The sequence below is a fragment of the Pediculus humanus genome, genomic scaffold (genome assembly GCF_000006295.1).
Source record: "Pediculus humanus corporis 1103172108219 genomic scaffold, whole genome shotgun sequence".
NCBI lineage: Eukaryota > Metazoa > Arthropoda > Insecta > Psocodea > Pediculidae > Pediculus > Pediculus humanus.
The window spans coordinates 15734-36894 of NW_002987789.1; the positions used below are offsets into that span (position 1 = coordinate 15734).

Consider the following 21161-nt stretch of genomic DNA (forward strand, 5'->3'; position numbering starts at 1 on the left):
CGGTTTTTCAACGAAAAAAAAAATAAATAAATAAAAATGTCGTTTACATTATAATAAAACTTTGGCGCGAATGGCACGACGGTCGGTCGGTTGGTCGGTAGCGTAAGAATCGAGAGTGGGGTTAAAATTTTAAATTTTATTATCATTATTATTACTATTTTTTTTTTTTTAAAATATTCAAGGGCTTTTGTTTTCACCACGCGAAAAATTTATTATTATTATTATTATTATTACTTAAATCTAGGACAGGTAATGGTGGTAATTTAATTTTTTTTTTTGTGTAATGGTTGCGTTAAAAGTTTTTCTTTTTTTTTTTTACCCGATTATTATTATTATTATTATTATTGCGAAATGATCGTCCTTCCGGAAAATGATTTTTAAATTTTCTTTCTTTCATTTTTCTTATTTCGAAATTCTCGTTAGATTTAAAAAAAAAAAAAAAAATTTTTTTTAATTTCCCTTTCTTTTTTTTTACTTAAAACGTACAAAACGTTTTATTAAATTTGTTTTTAATGTCGCGCCCTCCATTTTAAATATTAACAAATGAAATTTCTAAACGTTTTTCTCGTTTGTTGTTGTTGTTGTTGTTTTCCACTTAACGAAAAAATAAGGGATGGAATGTCGATAGGGTAAATAATTATTGTTACCGGTGAAGATGAACTTTGACCTTTATTAACTATCCCAGACAGTAATTTTCTCAATTCACAAAATCAAAACAAAATTTTATTAACGGAAAAATGATCATTTTTTCTCCTTTTTAACATTAATTTTACCGTACTAAACGATGGGGGGAGGGACGGGGGGAGGGGAATTTTCAACGCGTTTTCACAGGTTCGATTCTTTCGAGTGAAACGTCCAATTCTTGAATCATTTTCGGGAAAACGTTTAATGTTAAATTATTATACGTTTCGTTAATAACGTTTCCTACTTTTGAAGCATCTAACATTGATAAATGATTACCCTCGGCAAAATAAACATCCGCTGGATTTTTAAATAACTGAAAACAAAAAATATCAGGTTTTAGTCAAAGTATAAAATATAAGACGTATCGTCATCGTAATACAAAATACTCACGAGGGATAAATTATAATCTTCTGGTAAAATGGCGGGTAAAAATTGTTCGACGGGTCTTATCAAAATAATTTTAGATGATAATTTTTCACATTTCGACGCATCGTATTTAATTACGGCCGTTAAACGATGACGAAAATCGTTTGTTATCCGTTTCTGATGTTCTTTTCGATCCAAAACTTGTTCGGGTATAACTTTTTCCATGTAGGCCAATTTGTCTTCCCACGTTTTCAATGTGTTTAGTTCGTCTCTTATTTTGATATTCGTGCCGGGTACGAATAAATTGTAAATGGCGTGAAGCAAATTCGAATCGAGCGAATTCAAATCTTCCAAATCACCGAAAACGGTCGATACGATTTTTTTCAAATAATCCGGAGCGCCGTCGAGTAAAACGACGACTCCTTTGTAACCCTCTTTTTCCAATTCCCGAGCTATTTCGAGTGCCGTCAGCGAGCCCGTACTGTAGCCGACGATGAAAAATGGAAATGACGGAACCATGTGAGCTCTCACATCCTGCAAAATTGACAATGAGAAATTGTTCGTTAAATTTTTTTTTTTTTTTTTTTTTAAAAGGGGAATTCCCATTGGAAAAGGTTTACCAACCTTCAACATTCTTTTACTGATATCGGTTATGTTGGCATTTATGGAATCGTTGTAGGGAAATTGTAGGGCTACGATCGGACAATTGACTTTCAGGGCTAAAGGTTCTAGTACGGAAGCGACTCCTTCGAAACCAGGTATGAAAAATATCGGGGGAACTTTTCCGTGTAACGATTTCAATTTTTCTTCCAACCCCTCGTTCATTTGTCCCGTTTTTAATTTCATCATTGATTTTGTCGCCGTTTCTTCATCCGCTATCAATCGGAATAATAACCTTTGATGTTCCAACCTTTTCACTTCGGTTTCTGAAAATTATAATAAAAAGGTTGTTTGTCATTCGAGAACCTTTTTTTTTTTTTTTTTTTTTTTTTTGTTATTCGGCAAAGTAATTTTCTTAAGAATTTTTCCCGACCTTGAATCGGTATCATTTCTCCTTTTTCACCACCCTCGGCGCTGTTGTCGGCGAGTTGTTTGAGTTTGGCAAAAGTTAAACCTCTGATATCTTGAGCCGTCAAATACACGTCGAATTCTCTCTCAAGCGTTTGTTTTATTTCTACCGCCATCATCGAATCCATACCTAATTCGGCTAACGACGAATGTAACGAAACAGTTTTCAAATCTTGAAGACCTGAAACGAATAAAATTAATATTAATAATAATAATAATAATAATAATAGTTTTTGAAGGGTTAAAAAACTTGCCTAAAATATTGACGACGGCATCGACGATATTTCCACCTCCTGATCCTCCTGCTTTTTTTTCTGCCACCACCATCGATGCCACCACAGGATGTTTTTGTTTTAAAAATACGTCTAAACATTTTAAACAAGATGCTATGGATTGTTGAAGAGTTCCTCCTATAACCAATTCCTGATGGTCTTCTTGCATTTCGGCAACCAATCCGACTTCTCCTATGGCACCCCATTGTATGGCCAAACCCGGATATCCTTCTTCTACTCTTTTTTCGCATATTCTTTCCATCACCTAATCATCATCATCATCATCATCATCATTATGAAATATTGTAAGTAAGGAATTTATTCATTTTTTACGTGTTTTTCTTACCGAATTTGCCATTCCGTAATTGGTTTGTCCGGCATTACCTCTTCCGCAGGAAACGCTTGAAAATATGACAAAATACTGTAGAGCGGGGCAAAGTTGTCGACTGACTTTGTCCAAGTGTTTCGTAGCTACGGCTTTGGGACCGAAAGAAACATTAAAAGCTTCATCCGTTTGATTTTCAAATATGGCGTCTCGCAAAACCTAAATTGAAAAAAAAGAAATTGGCATTATTCCTTTTAGTTTTAAGCGGGAAAATAACGAGTCGTTCCTTCTTTTACAAACCACGGCTAGATTAAATATGGCGTCAACGGGTCCTAATTTTTCGGCGGATTTTAATAAATTCGTCACTCCTTGTTCGGTGGTGACATCTTCCGTCGAAATAATGACTTCCACTCCGTACGTTTTGAATAAACGAATTCTCAGGGCTTGATATCCGGTTTTTAAACCTGACCTGGACGTAAGCACGAGTTTTCTTGCTCCTCGCATAACCAACCAATCCGCCAATTCCAATCCGAATCCACCGAGTCCTCCTATAAAAAAAAAAAAAAAATAATTTCGCACATTTACGTAGTGACGTCACCATTTGAGGTTTCTTACCTAAGATTACGTAAGATTTCGTGTGGGAACAACAAACTTGCGGCACGGCGTCGAAAAGTTTAGGTTCAGGTACCATCACATCCACAGGTTCTTCATCTCTCATTTTAAGCATCACCTTTCCGATATGTTTACCAGTAGTTAAATACCTTTAAAAAAAAAAAAGGAATTATAATACCTAATCGAAGTGAACAAAAAAATTTTTTTTTTTTTTTTTTTTTTTTTTTTTAAAAATACCTGAAAGCTTGTTCGCATTCTGTAAAATCGTAAACGGTCGTTTTCAAAGGTGCAATTCTTGCTTTTTTTAAAACATCTCCAAGAAGGTCACGAACTTCCAATCGCTTATTTTGATTTTTAGAATAAAGAAGACCGTCCAAATGCACGCCGTGAAAACTTGTGTCCTTTAAAAATATTTCCATTTCTGTAAGAAAAAAATTTTTTTTTTTTTATTTCCGTAACTATTTTAATTGAACATTATTATTATTATTAATTATTTTCTTACCTATTGGATTGTCGTTGGATAAATCAAATTTACCAATTTCTAAAAATCTTCCACCTTTTGCCAAACATCTCATGGACGCTTGTAATTTTTCTTCGGACAGAGAATTCAATATGACGTCGACACCTCTTCCATTCGTTTCCCTGTTAATCATGTCTTCGAAACTCGTGTCTCTCGAATTACCAATATGGCTCTCGGGTATCTGAAAATTTTCTTCGTGGTTTGAGTTTTCATAACAAAAGAATATTTCATAAAAATATTTTTATTCTTACCCCCGGGTACAAATTTCTCAAATAGTCTCTTTTTTCCTGAGTGCCCACCGTAGTGAATATATTACATTCGAAATAGGTAGCAACGTATAAAGCAGCCAATCCCACACCTCCCGTACCTGAATGTATGAGTACGGAGTCACCTTTTTGCAAACGACCTCTGACCACCAAAGACGTGTACACCTGAGAAATGATGAGTAACTATCAATTACGAGACATTCAAAAAGGATGTAAGTCGATGTTATTTCTTGTAAATACCGTAGCGTAAACGATGGGCACGGAAGCCGCTTGTTCGAGTGACCAACTTTTAGGGACTTCCCAAAGTAAAACATCTTTCGTGTGTATTTTTGATGCGAGAGCTCCGTGTTTCGTCATTCCCATCACACGCTTACCACTTTTCGCCATTCTTCCGGAAAATTCTAATCCGATGGGTAATTGCTGAAAATTTAATCAATTTTCCATTTATAAATTAAAACCTGAAATTTATTTTACCGTTTTAAATTTAACGTACCTGATTAATTCTACCCTTGGCAGCGGCATCTATGGCTAATTTTCCACTCGCTAACATGACATCTCTAAAATTGATGGCCGCGTAATATATAATGACTTCTTCGTCATCGTATTTACTGAAATAATAATAATAATAATAATTATTATTATTATTATTATTTTTCTATAAAATCATTTCGAAAAATTAAAATAATGATAATTAGAATCTTACTTAACGTTCAAAGGACCCTCGTACATGGTCAAAGAGGATAAATCTCCTCTTATTTCGGTATTGAAATAAATATGTTCGGCACCGACGGTTTGATTGGAGGGAAGAGCTTCGTGCCTGTAGGTACCCCATTTTTTATTTTTGTAAATGTTAACGGCTAAACCTTTTTCCAATTGTTCGGCGTATAACGGATTTGTCAGATCGAAACTCGGAGCGTCTTTATCGAAAACGAAAACTCCCCTTTAAAAAAAAAAAAATTTTCTTTTTATTAACCAAAACTTTCGAAAGGAATTAAAACTTCAAAAGGGGAGATAAAATACCTGACTTTTTCACCGCCCCCCGGCTCTTTTCTTATGCAATTAACAAAACCTAATAAACCGTTGTTTTCTTCTTTTTCCGAAACTAAAAATATTGTTTTTACGGATTCGTTGGTTAAACTCTTTTTCAATGGTTCTATCCATTGAAATTCATCCTTTTCTGATATTTTGAAAACTTCGATTGCTTCGTTCGTTGGTACTTTTTCAACACTCGACTGTAATAAAATTTTCCACGTGTTAAGAATAGGGAAACGACGTTGGAATCCATTTCCGGTACAAATTTTTCATCATTACCTTGCTTTTTAATAATAGTATAACTTCATTTCCGACGACTCTATTCACGAGTACGTGAAAATCATCCAACGGTAACGAATCATTTAAATTTTCACGTACAATTAAATAACCCTCGGGTTTTAAAGATTTCAAAGTTTGTTCGACTTGCGCGGAATCTTGTAATAAATTCCTACCGATGACTGCCAAACAATTTTGTTCTGCTGTAATTTTTTTATCTTCGACCGTTATTCCGGGAGAAATGTCACCCGTTTTCTGATTGTTCGACGTCAATACGATTATCTCTGCCTAAAACAAAAAAAAAATTTTAAAACTTTATAAAAGTTCAAGTTTAACTAAAAACTTCCTTAGTTTTAATATAATTTACCTGAACTAAGGGTAAATCACCCAAAATGGAAGCCACCATATTGCAAGCAAGATCTTCGGCATCACCCAATTCCACGACTTTAACTTTAATGCTTTGAACATTTTCTAAAATAACGTGAATGCAAAGTCTAAGAGCTTCCAAAAGGCTCAGAGCCTGAAATTTTAACGAAATTTCGTAACGTTTTCCCAAATCACCTTAATGATAAAATGAAAATCACGTTAAATACCTCGGATTCGTTTCGCGTTACGTGTGGCATAAATCTATGCCTTTCCAAAACAGGTTCGCCCAATGGTTTTTTCCGTGGGATTTGCGTGGCTCTTAATTCGTAAATTTCAATTCCGCCGGAAATGATTGTTTTTATATCTTTGTAAATTGATACGTTCACTGTAATAAACATTTTACACAAAAAATTAATAAAAATGAATTCATTTTAAAAAGAACTAATGAAACCATGTAATTACATATAACGTCCTTATTTTCTTCCACTGTTGCCTTTTGTACGCATTGCATGTGTTTTAACGGATTAATAACCAATTTTTTAATCGTTGTCGGTACGTACAAACTTCTCGTATCCTCTTGTAAAATTTGAGTTTGTAATAAATTATCCATGAATGCGACGTAGTTATTCGACCAAATAATTTTCCCTGTTTTTCCTATTAAAAAAAAAAAAATTTTTTAAAGTGAGATTAAAAATTTAAGGTTCGCGTTAGTAGTAGTAAAAAAAAAAAAATTAGTTTTTAATTACCTAAATTATCTAACGAAACTAAACCTCTAAACAATCCCTTGTAATGATAACCACGAAGTCTTAATTCTTTGTAAACATCTCGACCGTTCAAAGGTATCAAACCCTCACCTTCTGCCGGACTTTGTTCGGGTAAATTCATTGTTTCTTCATCGACGTTTTCAGGCATAAAAGCTCGACCCGTGACGATGGGCGCCCCACCTTCTGAAATTTCAAACTTACCGGATGCTTTTTGCACGGATATAACAAATTCGACGGAACCTTAAAAAAAAAAACTGAAATTAATAAAATTAAACCTTTTTAAAAAAAACAAAAAAATCTTTTTTCTTCTTACCATCTTTTGGCACCGTGGTAGCTCTGTTAAATTTAACATTTTCGAAAACTATGGGAAGCTGAGTGTAAAATTGACCTAATATCATACTGAAAGTTTCCCAAACTAAAGTCTAAAAAAATTAAAAAAAAAATTGTTTGAAAAGGTTAATAATACACTTATATATATAATTAAATAAACTTACCAAATATCCGGTGGCCGGAAATAAATTTCTACCATCGATCATGTGTCCGGTTATAAATTCAAAATCTTCATCTTTTATGTTAACCGTAACAGATCTTTCGCCGCTTTTAATCTTTTCTTGCATTCTGTATGACGTAATATACCAATCCAAAGAGTGGTTCCACTTCACGAACGGTGAAATCATTTTAGTTCCTTTAGAAACAGGATATTGAACTGGTGGATACAGGTTCGTGACTTGCGGTTGGAAACCTAATTCGTATAACCTATAAAAAAATAAATGTAGTAATTCGACTATCATCATCTCGATGCCATTTCCAACAACTAAAATCTCTTACTCTCCGATGGCACCAAACGCTGCGTTAAATTCGCTCGTGTATTTTTCATCCACCGAAGGAAAACTTAAAACGGGATTTTTTAAATTATTTAAATTTTTTTGTAACGTCGCAAATGGGGATATTTCGAGTACGACGGCTTTTTTTGGAATTTGCATCAGGGAATTGTCGAAACGAATCGGATTTAAAAGTTCCGCGGTGAAATATTTAGGTGAACACAATTTGATTTCTGAAAAACTCATTAAACCGGAAGTCGTCAAAGAACTGATCCACTTGCTCGATCTGGGTTTGCTATTTGGAATTACCTGTGTAACAATACATTAATAATTTTTTTTTTAAATGTTTTTTTATACAAGAAAGATATGTTAGAAAGAAAAAATTAACAAACTTTTTTTAAATATTCGAGGAGTTTGGGTGCAGCTTTCGCGGTGTAACGACTATGCAGTGGTAAATTAAAAGAAAATATTTCCGTTACTGAAACTCCATCGTTGATTAATTTTTTCGAGAATTTTCTTATGTCGTCCGCAGGACCCGAGAGTACGCAAGAATCGGAAGCGTCACGAGAAGCGACATCAATTTCAGATGGTAAATATAATCTCAATTTTGAATACTCCATTTCTAAAATTAAAATTTAATTTTTAGCATCAAGTTAAAGTGAAAAAAAAACTAATAATAATAATATTAATCGTACGTACCGACTTCGACCATGGCTCCACGAATGATGTTACTTTCGATCAAAGACAAACCGGTGTAATAAGCACACAGGACTGTTTGTTCTGCGGTAAAACAACCATCGGCATAACCACAAAGGAATTCACCGAATGAATGTCCTAGTAAACCATCGGGATAAATCCCTATTGATGATAAAAGATCCACGAGTCCTACCTAAATTTGAAAAAAAAAAAAAAAAATGATTTTTTTTGTTTAAACTACGAATATTTAAATAAATAAATTTTTTTTTTTTTTAACTTACTTGTATGGCAGTTGTTGCAACCATGTTATGTATTAAATCCCCAACATTTTTTACGTTATTTTCCAGGATGAATTTTTTAAGATTGATTTTCATTGGCACAAGTGCATCGTGACATTTTTCCACGGCTTTAGCAAAAGCGGGGATTTCCATAAGAGTTTTTCCAAACTTTAAATTTTTCATTTCCAATCCGGAAAATACGAATAAAAGTTGTTTCTTTTCACCGAAAAAGTGCTGGAAAAAAAAAGAGAGAATTAATGTACAAAATTTTTTTTATTTTTACACAAAATAAACAAAAAAAAAAAATTAAAGAAACCTTAACGTCTCTAATTTTCTTTTTAGATTCCGAAAGAATAGTAAAACCTCGATATAAATGACCGGGAATATTTTCCGAGTGAACATCGTGTAGTAATTTTACGTACTCGACATCAATAGGATGTGATTCTAACTAAAAAAAAAAAAAAAATGGATTCCAAATTAGTTTTAGTTTTTTGTAATAAAAAAAAAAAAAATAATGGAGGAATTCTTACTTCGTTTAATAAAACTTCAACGGCTTCTTCCGTACGACCAGATATTAAAACTAATCTCGGTAATTTATCAGTTGGTAATCCTCCATTAACTTTTTCTTTTTCGTTCCATTTTAATAAAATGTGACAGTTGGCACCACCGAAACCGAATGAATTCACGCCGAAGAGACCTCCGGTACAAGGTTCTTTTTCGGTGACCACCTTTTAAAATTAAAAAAGTGATTATGTTCATTTGAAAAAAAAAAAAAAAATTAATATTAATATTAATAAGTTCGAGGATTTATTTACTTTTAATCTGCCCTCGGTAAAAGCAGGTATCCCTTCTCTAGCTTTTTTAAAATGTATGTTGGGTGGTATGAAACCTGATTCCATGGCTATTATGGATTTAGTAATGGAACACAATCCTGACGCAGGTTCGGTGTGTCCGATATTTGATTTTATGGATCCTATCAAAAGAGGATCTTTTCTTCCGGTGCAAAATATTTTATCCAACGTATTACATTCTTCAGGATCGCCAACCTGTGCAAAAAAAAAATTCGGTAAGGAAAATTTTTAATTTTACAAAGTTGCTCGACGCAAATTAATTTACTTTAGTTCCGGTTCCGTGAGCTTCAATGAAATTGACCGTCGTGGGATTCACGCCGCATTCTTCGTAAAATTCACGTAATAATTCATATTGTATTTGACCGCTCGGGTAGGTGATACCTTCTTCTTTGTAACCGTCGCAATTAGTTTTGCAATGGACTATGGTGGAATAAATTCTTCGTGCGTCTTTTGCTTTTTGTAAAATTACAACCGGAACGGCTTCGGATCTGCAGTATCCGTTCGCTAAAACAAATAAATTTTAAGTATACGCATAAAACTTTCTTTTTAAAATAATTTTCTTTACTTACCGCATTCGTCAAATGATTTACATGCGCCATCTTTGGACAGTACTCCAAGACGAAAAAACTGAAGTGATACGTACGGATGTAAACACAAATTACTACTCCCGACTATGGCCATGTCGCAATTACCCTGTCTGATATTTTGATAGGCCTGATCTATGGCATAGGATGAAGAAGAACAGGCTGAATCAACGGTATAACTCGGTCCTGAAAAAAAAAATCATAAAACCTTTGTTTACAAAAAAAAAAAAATCCGAGATTTTAATACATCAATAGAATTAATACACCAACCGTTAACTCCCAACCAATAAGAAATCCTGTTGGCCAACATGGTTCTCGAACATCCTGTTATACCAAAACCGTTAACATTTAACTTTTCGTAAAACCAGGTTTTTTCCGATTCGCTAAAACAAGTACCGACAAAAACTCCACATCGTTTTCCTCTCAATTCTTCCGGATTGATACCTATTATAAATTGATTTTGTCAGTATCAAAATATTCATAAAAAAATGAGATTTTATTTTAAATAATGATAATAATAATACCTGCATCTACGATAGCTTCATATGTTCTTTCCATAAGCAATCTACCCATCGGATCCATAGTGTGGGCTTGTTTATAATGTAAACCGAAGAATGAAGCATCGAATTTCGATACAAAATTAACTTTACCAGTTCTTTGAGGGATTTCCGGATGATCTAAAAAAAAAAAAAAAAAATTTAATTTTTAATCGTGAAAAGGTTTATTTAAAAGATAATGAATTCGTTCGTACTTAATTTCCATCGTCTGTCATCGTCGGAAACTAAATCAATTTTTTTAAATAATTTATCTCTGAAATCGTAAACGTTATCACTATCCGGAAATCGTCCAGAAAGTCCAGATATAACAATTTCTTCTCCAGGTGGTGGATGTGCTATTCTAACCCCGGCAATTTTATTTCTAGCCCGACATTCACTCGGAGATCTCATGATTAATTCTAAATTAAATAAATAAATAAATAAATAAATTATACACAAAAAAATATAAATTATTTATAATAAAAATATAAAATTATTTATTACTAACCGATGGTTATTTCTTAACCTTATTAAAAAAATTTTAACTAACTAGTATTATTATTATTATATTTGTGTTAAAAATTATGATATTATCACTCTACACCATTAAAATAAAAATAAATAATAAATAAATAAATAAAAAAATAAGCCCTTATGGTCCGTCCAAGGCCCACCGCACAGAAAAACAAAGAATTTAATTTCTTAAAAAAAATTGTTTTATATAATGGTGCGAAAAAAATGTTGATGAGCATATTAATTAAATCCATATTTTAACTCCTGGGTCACAAATCCCCCTTATTTATATTCAAAAAAAAAAAAACTTCATTTTATATCTAATTAATTCTAACAACAACAAAAAAAAAAAAAAAAAAAAAATTTAATAATTTTGATTCCGTGACAACAATAAATCACAAAATCGTTTACACAATTTAATACCATTAAAAAATAAATTAAATTGTAATTTAAAAATAATTACTTTTTTACAAAAGTAAATTAATTAATAACAATCAATCAATCAATCAATCAATCACATTTTACAAAAAAAAAAAAAATTCTAAAATTTCATGTTCGATTCAATTTTCTATTTTAGAAAAAAAATTAGAAATTTTTTTCCCTTTACAAATTTTATTAAAAAAAATATACAAAAAATAATTATTATTATTTTTGTTTTGGGGGGAGGGGGAGGGGGGGGAATCGTGAAACAAAAAAAAAAAAAAATTTGTTACATTTATTCAATAAGGTAATAACAATAAAAATGTGCAAAAAAAAAAGAAAAAAAAAAAGAGTTCAAGGTATTTTTTTTTTTTTTTTTTTACGGGGTTCAAAGATCAAATCAAATCAAACAGGATATAATTATGTATTCCTTTATTTCCATTTATTCAATAAACAAATGAAAAATAATAATAATAATAACAACCTTAGGACACTTACAAACGAAACAAACAAACAAAAAATTGTTACAAGTTACAAAATTTTTTATTACATTTATTTTTTAAAAAAAAAATTATTTTTTTTCAATTAATTTGTAAAGTCCTAAGGTGATTATTAAAACTATTAAAATTATTATTATTATTATTATTAATATACATACTTAAAATAACACAAAAATTTGTCCTAATCTTTGGAAATTTATAAAAAAAAGAGAGTGTGAGTTTAAAAAAAAAATTTTTTTTTTATTGGTTCCCCTTCTAGACCAACACGATACGCCATGTATATGGGGAGGGGGGAGGAAGGGGGCATTGCACTCATTAGAATAACAAATCAATTTTTTTTTATATTAAAAACAATCAAGTTATTATTATTATTATTATTATTTTGTTTAAATAATACTGATTTTTAAAAAAATATTATTTAATCTCACAATATATATATAAATAGTTTATTATCGTGTAAACTTAAATAATATTTTTTTTTTTTTTTTATAAAAAATATATTTATATAATATAAAATTACAAAAGTAATTTAATTTTACTTAAATATTTATATTATTTATGAAGATTTTAATGGAAAAATCATCGTTTAATTATTTCATGCACTACACGTTACTATCGATTTACTCATTAATAATAATAATAATAATAAAAGTTTAACACTAATTAACAATAAATAATTAATTATTATTATTATTAAAAAGGCATTCATCATTGCAATAGAGCAAAAGAATATAAGATGATTATTATTATTATTATTGATTAATAACAATAAATAATATTTTAATTAAATGTGTATAAAATAAAATTATTTTACTTAAAGCTACGACGTAATTTTAACTATTTTATTTTATTATTATTATTATTAATAATCACCAAAATCTTTCTTTGTATTTGTAGTATCATCATCATCATCATCTTATTTAAGTCATTTATTTATTTATTTATTAATTAATTAATTAACTTCAGTCGATACATTGTTTTCTCTTCAAAACATTTTTCACGTTTCAAAATGTTTATAAATGGCAGTGATGTAACTCATTATTTGTTGCCAATCAGGTCTCTCCAATTGAACCATGTCGGTTATATTCTGAAAAAATAAATAAATATTTATGTATTACGTCAACAACAATAAATTCCCAACGCTTGTTTGTTTGTTTGTTGAGAAATGATTGTTCTTTAATATTTCGATCGGAATCGAACAAGAAAACCTGAAACGAAAACAAACTGAAAGAAAATTTTAAAGGTACGTGAAGTTTGACGCACTCTTTAATAATAATAATAATAATAATAATTGTTTATTGCAATTTAAACCCAAACATGTTAAATTAATAATAATAATAATAATAATAATAATAATAATAATAATAATAATAATTAAAATTTTAAATCTTACCAGAGAAGTTTGTATTCCTACACTCTCGGCAGCCTCGAAAGCGATTGTAAAATTTCTTTTTTTTTCATTAGGCACGAGTGTGTCGTAGGGAACTTTATCGGGTAAATAAGTGTGCAATAATGCACAAAAACCTAAACCTGAAAAAATAATAATAATAATAATAAATTTTTAATAAAATTTTACAATTTTTTTCTTCATTCTCCAAGTGTGATTATTACTCACCATCGTTCCAACTACTGCTAAAATTTGTTATGTCTATATTTTTATACCCGGACGTTTTATTTTGACACCATTTTAACAAAGCGTTTCGTTTAGATCCGCCATTTTTTGCCAGAGTCGACAATGGATCTTTTCGCTCTCCTAAAAAAAAACGAATCAAAATTAACAAAATGGTTTAAAAAGCTTCTGCTAATTTTATACAAAAAGAAAAAAACTTACCAATGTCACTGTAACTATTCCTTCTAGAATAATCGATATTTTTATTTGATAAAATCGACACCGGAGTTATATCCGTTTTATATGCTTGACAATCTAAAAAAAAATTCATTTTATTATTATTATTATTATTGATAATTATAATATAATTAAAATAAATTCAACATAAACGATTTGAATTTACCCGTGAGTATAATATTACGAGAATTATTATTTTGATTTGGATTTCCTTTATTATTATTATTATTATTATACGTTTGACTAGTCTTAACAATTTCGCTGTCGGAATAATATCTACCCTGAGTTCCAGATGTAATACTCGATGTAATCGTAGGTACCGTACACCTAACGTCACTCGCTATGGATGATAATGATGATGTTGAAGAACTCCTACTACCTGGTCCTTTAAACAAAGGGTACGCAAAATTGAATTAGTGATAATAATAATAATATAAAAATAAAAACGCGTTGTCTTCTATAAACCAAAAACCTTTAACAAGTTATATGTACATATGTATAGACGTAATTAAATTTAAAAACAAAAATGGCAGCCCGATTTAAAATTTAATTAAAATTTGAAAAGATATTAAACAATAAAAAATACGAAAACTCCATATTTATATATAATTATATTACCTGCTTTTGCTTGTTTCGTTGCATTTTCAATACTTTCGATGAGGGATTTAACCGAAAGTCTTGAATCTTGCCTCGAAATCCCCTGCTTCGTTCTCCTGTTGGCAAGATCCTGTTGGACCGAATTAAGAACTGAGGCACTCGTGTCGGTGAGCGTCGTCGGGGTGGGGGAAGGAAGTTTCACTATAAAACAACACAAAACATTCATCCCCAAACCAAATATGCAATAAGCAAATAATAATAATAACGTTCAATAATAATAATAATAATGATAAATACAAATATACGACCCAACGATAAGAATTATTTAAATACAAAATTAAAAGTTAGTAAGTTATTTATTATCTTTATGTAAATATATATACAAAAAAAAAAAAAAAGAAAGCAATTGTGCCTATTTAAGCGAAATTAAAAATAATTATCATTTTTTATAGGAGAAGAACACATAACTGTTATTTTGGACGATAAAGGATTTCGTCGAAAGAGAAAATTGTCTGAAAAATAAGGATTTAAAAAAAAAAAAAAAAAATTTAAATTAAAATCACCTCCCCTAATTCTAATACTAATAATAATAATAATAATTTCATGCTAAAATAAAATAAAAAAAAAAAAATTTTAAAAGCTACGATGTGAAGCATATAAAGGCACATTACTTAGTCACAAACTCACCCTTCAATTTGTCGATTTGCGCCTCCAAATTTTTAACTTTTTCTTTTAATTCTTTATTTTCTGCAATTAACATTTCCGATTGCGTTTGAGCTTCCGTTTTCAAATCGTTTGCCACTCTCACGGTCATTAACAAATCCGATTGAAACTGTTCCCATTCCTCATTCTAAAACGAAATGAATGATTTGAATGATGCTTACATTAAATTCATTTACTTTAAAAAATTCGATTGAGCTTACTTTTTCCATTTTGATCCTTTTTTCCTCGTTCAATATTCTCTCGAGTTCCGACAGTTTTTTCTCATTTAAAACCAAATGTTTTTGAGTTTCGCTTAAAACGGATTTTAATTGGAGTTTATCTTCCAAATGACACTGAGCTTGAACTTGCAATTCGGCTGCAAGTTCTCTCGATTCTTGCAATTCTTGACTAACGATTAACTTATCATTTTTTAATTGTTCTAATTGATATTCTAAATTGCTAACAGCTGATTTAGCATTATTTCTCGTGACCTGGAATGAAAGGGGATTTGTTTTAAAGGAAGGTTATGGAGAATTATTATAGAAATCACAATCAATCAATCAATCAATCAATCAATCTTACCTTGCACTCTTCTTGTAATTGCCTGAATTGTTCTTTTAATTTTTCAACCTCACATTTACTTCTAGATAATTGTTCTTGTAAATTAGCTACTTGGGATTCTAATAAATCTTTTTCTTTTCGAGCGTTATCTATAACTTTATCCACTTCAGATTTATCTCCTAATTCACGAGTTTTTTCTAATTCTAAAATCTGAACAAAACAAAACAATTAAAAAAATTTTAAATAGTTGTTTTTAATTTAAACGTTGAGAATAAAGCATTACCTTTGCTTTTGCATTATCCAATAAAGTATTTAATCTATTTATTTCAATGAATCGAGAATTACTTTCTTCTTTAGCCAATGAAAATTCTTGTTCTATTTGTTTTCTCTCCGCATTTGTTGCTTCCACAGTAAACTCTAACAACTTAACTCTAAAAGGTAATAATGAAATAATTAATTATTTAATAAATTCAAGTAAATAAAAAAATATAAATTTACCTTTCGCTTAATCTATCTGCTTCTTGTCCACCCGAATCTGCAGCATTCCTTACTTCAGTCAATTGATTATTTAATTCTTCTTGCTTTAATAATAAAGCTTCTCTTTCATCCTGAGCACTCTGTATAGAAAAAAAACAGTGTACAGTTAATTTATTAAAATCGATATAAAATTAAGGTCATGGCTTTAATAATTTTGATTTTACTACCTTTAATAAATCCACTAATTTCTGCTCTCTTTCAGAACACGTATCTCCATCTTTTCCTTTAAGTAATAACTCTTGTAATGTATCAACTTTAATCCTTGAGTCTTCTAATTTTTCTGTTTGTCTACATAATGATTCCAATAGTACATTTTTTTCTTCTGTCAGTCTTTCATTTTCCGTCTGAAGATCAATTAGTTGCGTTTGTAAATCGGCTAATTCTTGTAATGTCGCTTGAAGTTCCTCATTTGTACTAAATTAAAAAGTAAATTTTTTTATTCGTTATACACAAACAGAAATGCTGGAAATGCTATTTTAAACATTAAAATGTACAAAAAAAAATTTTTTTATGTCTTATTGTTTAAAACAATTACCTATGATGAGTTTCTTCCATTTGCATAATTCTATCTTGCAAACAAGCGACAGAAACTTCACTCAAGCTACTACATGAATGTTTATCCCAGTCTGGAGTAGGACAAGTACCATCAACTCCTTCAGCATTTTGGCAGGCTAAATCCTACAAAAAAAAAAAAATTAAAAAAAAATAAAAATGAAATTAATTTTTAATTTACTTAGCTAACAATTGTCATCATTATCAAAATCTGTTACTTACATTTAACACTAAATCATGTTTAACTGGTTCTTTTTCTAAATTTAAAACGGGACTAAAATGATCTGTTGTATCCTTAAGTTTTGCTTTTAAAGCCATATTTTCACTTTCTAATGTTTCTAATTCCGATATTTTTTCATCGTGCAGTCTATTAATTTCAATTTTAAGAGCTTCAATTTCTGCATCTTTCGATTTTAAACTTTTATTCAGTCTTTCTTCTGCTTCTTTATTTATATGAATTATTTTATCCATTTCACTAAAACAAAAATCGAAAATATTTTGAAATATGAATGCTTCGATAAATATAAACAAAATAATTTTTTTTTTTTTGAGCTTATTAAAGTTTTTTAAAAAATTTATATTTAATTTAATTCAAAATTAAATTAATGTATAGAATATTTTATGGTTTAATTTTTTCCACTCTAATAAATTGACAGTGGAAATAAATAAAAAAATAATAATAATAATTACATCTTTTAAAAAAAAAAAACCTGACAAAATTTATCCCCGGTCACTACTTATAAGTCAGCGTCTCACTTCACTAACCTAATACAAATTGAATAAATAACACGAATTGAAAAAAATATATAAAAATTTTTACTAAATGACTAGAAGCTTTCGATTTAATTTTTATATATAAAAAAAAAAGCTCCCGAAACATTTAACGTAAAAGAAAATGGGCAAACCGTTTTCAAATTAATTGAAACGGACGCCATTTTTAAAAAACTTAACTACTACACTAAATGTCAATCTTACGTACTTGCTACCACGTCAAAAAAAAAAAAAAACCGCGAAAATTTTAAAAATTCAACAAAACAAAACAAAACAAAAAAATTATTAACATGTCATACTTATCTATAAGTTGTTGTTTGTTGCATATTTAAAATTATAACCATACTTTATTAAAATTATTTTATCAACTGTTAACAATTTCAAATAAAAAAATTTTTCATGTATTTTTTTTTTTTTACACTAAAATAAATTTAATGCTACATAACAAAGCATTTAGCATGACAGCCAAACACATAATTTTTATTTTTTTGGTGTATAAAAAAAAAAATAAAAAAATAAAACCTAATTAATAACCTAATCGATAAATTTATATAAAATTAATTTTTTATTTAATTTTTAATTAAAACTATTACTATTATTTATTCAGCAAATAATAATAATAATAATTAAAATGAAAACAAAAAAAAAATGTTATCACTATTGTAAACAATACTTTCTCAATTCCTCAAAAATGAATAAATATAAAATTATCAGAGTAGAAATTATTATTATTATTATTATTATTACTGTTTTTTTTCTTTTTTCAAATCTACCCTTTACTTTTATTATTATTATTATTATTATTATTTTTAATAAAAAATTTTTAATAAATTAAAAAAAAATAATTAGTAAAATGTAAATTATTTTTAATATCAGTTAACCGAATAACATACTTTTATTATTATTATACAGGAGAAGACAAAATAATTATATTTTATCTCAGTTATAATAATAATAATAATAATAATAATAATAATAATTTGATGCAATTAATTTAATATGAATCAACAACAACAACAACAACACATTAGATGGTGAAATATAAGGGGGAGGGGAGGGGAGGGGAGGGGAGGGAAGAAAATTTAATTTTTATTTGGTCTACGTTGTAGAGTCAAATTCAATAAAAAGTAATGTAATATATATTAAAATGAATAGATAATTATTTCCTTCAAAATTTATTAAATAAACTTTTGTGTGTGTGTGTGTGCGTGTGAATTAATTCAAAGGAAAAAAAATGTATTATTACATAATTGATTATCTTTTTCTTTTTTACATATTTAATAAAAGCATGTAATAGTTTTTTTTTTTTAAATGGGAATTGATGAAAATGCGCGGGAAAAATTAAGATTATGTAAAAGATAAGTAATGTAAATTTTTTACGAGTCGGCAAAAAATATTATGTCAAATAAATTTATTAAATAATTTCACGGATAAATATATTATTATTATTATTATTATTATTTTATATGTGACGTTAAAAAAAATGTAAAGTACGCTTAATCGCCTTATAAGTTAATTATTATTATTATTATTATTATTGCATACAGAAAATAACCTAGGAAATGCCTTTAAAAAACATTTCATTTGTTTTTTTTTTTTATAAATAAATAAATAAAATGATTAAAAAAAAGGTTTTTTCTTACCTGCGTTCGACATTGATTTTAGAATCCGAATGATTTTTAAAATTATCTTGTTTTTCCCGTGCTGAATTTTTACCTAGTCTTTAACATATCATCAGAATCCTTTTTCATATGCAATATATTACTAGATGATGGAGCTTTTAAAACTCTTCCCTATTGATTTTTGATTATCAAAATTTCCAAAATTTTCTTCGCTAAAAACGCTATCCAACGAAATCGCACTTTCTTTTTCTTTAGAAATATCCTTCTTACTCTTTCCGCCATCTTTAACTCCGTCTAAATTATCTAACGAATTAACATTTCTCTTTTGCGTGCTTAAAGCTAAAAAATTTTCACTAGAATTCGATTTGGTTTTTTCAATTTTTTTATGTTTATCACCGATTTTCCTTTTTCCAATGGATTCATTATGTGGTTTACACTTATTTTCACTACCCGGAGCATTCGGACGACTAAATAATTTAATAAACTTGTGCATTTTTAATAAAATGATTCGAACGACAAAAAAAAAAAAAAAAACCTAAAGGATTATATTACACCATTTACTCTCTGACTTCGACGAGACGCGTTCCTTATCTCTAAACGTATAAAATATTTTTGTCAGTTACAATTCAAGATGGCGGTGAAATGTTCACACATTCAAATTGGTTCAAAAATTTTGACATTTTTCATTCGTTTATTATCATTTATTTATTACTCTCTTTAAGTAAAAGGTATTAAAAAAAAAAAAAAAATTTTAATCGTTGTCCGGCGTACGATATTAAACGACAACTTTGTGAGATGTTTCTGAAAAAAAAATAAAAAGAAAAATAAAATTAATAATATGTTTATTCGTTCAATTATGCAACATGGCGGTTCGTGGTTAAACCTTAACTAAATAATCATAATTCATTTTTTTATAAATCTTACAAAAAAAAAAATGAAATAAATTTTGTTTATATTAAATTAAAAAGGTTTGTTGTAATATTTATTTCAACATAATTATTCATGTTTACTTTGTTTTTCGTTTTTCAAATTTTGAAATTTTGAAACATTCATTAAATAATCAAAATTGTAAATTATATATTTTGCTCATACTGTATAAATTTTATGAAATTGTTTGTTTGATGTTTAAAATACAGTTAAATTTTCATCATTTATATATTTAAAAAAAGCAAACTATGATATTTATATATAAGGTAATTGAAATTAAATTGTTTTTTTTCTTTTTTGTACCGTGTTAAAGGTGCCGTTACACATCTAGGCTTCGTTAATAAAAAAAAAAATTTGCTGGCCCATCATTATTTATTATTTATTTTTAAAATAAATAAAAAAAAAGTTTTCAATTTTTACCTTATTCTACGTTCGTTAAATGCAATAATATAAGTAATATAATTTCATCATATTTTTAGAGAAAATTATTTCATTATTTATTTTCTTACAGATAACATCCATAAAAAAACATGAGAGTCAAATACATTCAACAAAATGGCGGGTTTTCCTTTCTATGACGTTCTACGATTTGAAAATGAAAAACACGGATAATTATAACCGTTGTATTAATTAATAATTACTAAATATAATAACGGAATGAAAACGATGGTAAAAATGTAAATAAATAGGAAATACATTGTAAAAAAAAAAAAAATTATTTATAAAGTAAATAAGTCTTCCTACACTTGTATAAATCAAATCATTAAAAAATGATAAATAAAAAAATTCTAGGTAATTGTTTTTAAATAAATGGCCATTGTATTATACTTCATTTTCCTATGAGTCATAAAAAAATCGTTACAATACTTTAAATTTATTAACGATTTAATTTTTTTTTTTAGAGAAAAAAAAACGTCGTAGGTGAAAATAGTTAAACGAATGATTAAAATGAAATTCCAATGAAAACAAAACGTAAATAAAAAATGAAAGACCATGAGATTCATCTCCGTTTCACTAAAATACTAGATAGAAAACCGGAGATCCAAGTTTTATGTGGAAGCAGGTCGAGTTGACGCCCCAAATGCAAAAATATTTAATCAATCAAATAACAACAACAACAACAACAACAACAATGGCGGTCCTTTGAACTGTATACATAAAAAGATAAACAAAGATATACAAACAATTATAGATAAAAAGAAAAAAAAATTAATATATAAATAAACATAGTAGAAAAATAATTTAACGTTAGATAATAATAATAACGTGACATTTGAGAATTCAATTTTTTTTTTG

At 28.6% G+C, this 21161-nt stretch overlaps 3 protein-coding genes across 3 annotated transcripts; all 3 read right to left on the reverse strand.

Moving 5' to 3' along the window:
* Positions 1-814: 814 nt before the first annotated feature.
* On the reverse strand, positions 815-10728 carry Phum_PHUM448390 (fatty acid synthase, putative; the record flags this gene model as incomplete). The annotated part of the gene is made up of 34 exons (XM_002429644.1): positions 815-997; positions 1075-1584; positions 1675-1976; positions 2084-2299; positions 2373-2655; positions 2737-2934; positions 3016-3263; positions 3331-3476; positions 3565-3748; positions 3830-4028; positions 4099-4278; positions 4354-4533; positions 4607-4721; positions 4817-5053; positions 5134-5345; positions 5425-5709; positions 5789-5941; positions 6015-6172; positions 6250-6441; positions 6534-6791; positions 6865-6973; positions 7046-7307; positions 7380-7681; positions 7765-7994; positions 8072-8261; positions 8350-8580; positions 8663-8794; positions 8877-9074; positions 9162-9392; positions 9463-9701; positions 9767-9967; positions 10052-10225; positions 10306-10458; positions 10533-10728. 34 exons carry the CDS (start codon positions 10726-10728, stop codon positions 815-817), a joined length of 7287 nt encoding a protein of 2428 aa, XP_002429689.1.
* A 2019-nt stretch (positions 10729-12747) lies between these two features.
* Phum_PHUM448400 (Cytospin-A, putative) lies at positions 12748-17016 on the reverse strand (the record flags this gene model as incomplete). Its single annotated transcript, XM_002429645.1, has 14 exons — positions 12748-12837; positions 13144-13280; positions 13366-13503; positions 13582-13674; positions 13763-13981; positions 14215-14394; positions 14881-15043; positions 15117-15386; positions 15478-15666; positions 15740-15887; positions 15955-16073; positions 16161-16407; positions 16529-16671; positions 16768-17016. 14 exons carry the CDS (start codon positions 17014-17016, stop codon positions 12748-12750), a joined length of 2385 nt encoding a protein of 794 aa, XP_002429690.1.
* A 1796-nt stretch (positions 17017-18812) lies between these two features.
* Positions 18813-19431, reverse strand: Phum_PHUM448410 (uncharacterized protein; the record flags this gene model as incomplete). Its single annotated transcript, XM_002429646.1, has 4 exons — positions 18813-18820; positions 18872-18882; positions 19033-19109; positions 19159-19431. The coding sequence occupies 4 exons, from the start codon at positions 19429-19431 to the stop codon at positions 18813-18815; spliced, it is 369 nt and encodes a 122-aa protein (XP_002429691.1).
* Between the last annotated feature and the right edge of the window lie 1730 nt (positions 19432-21161).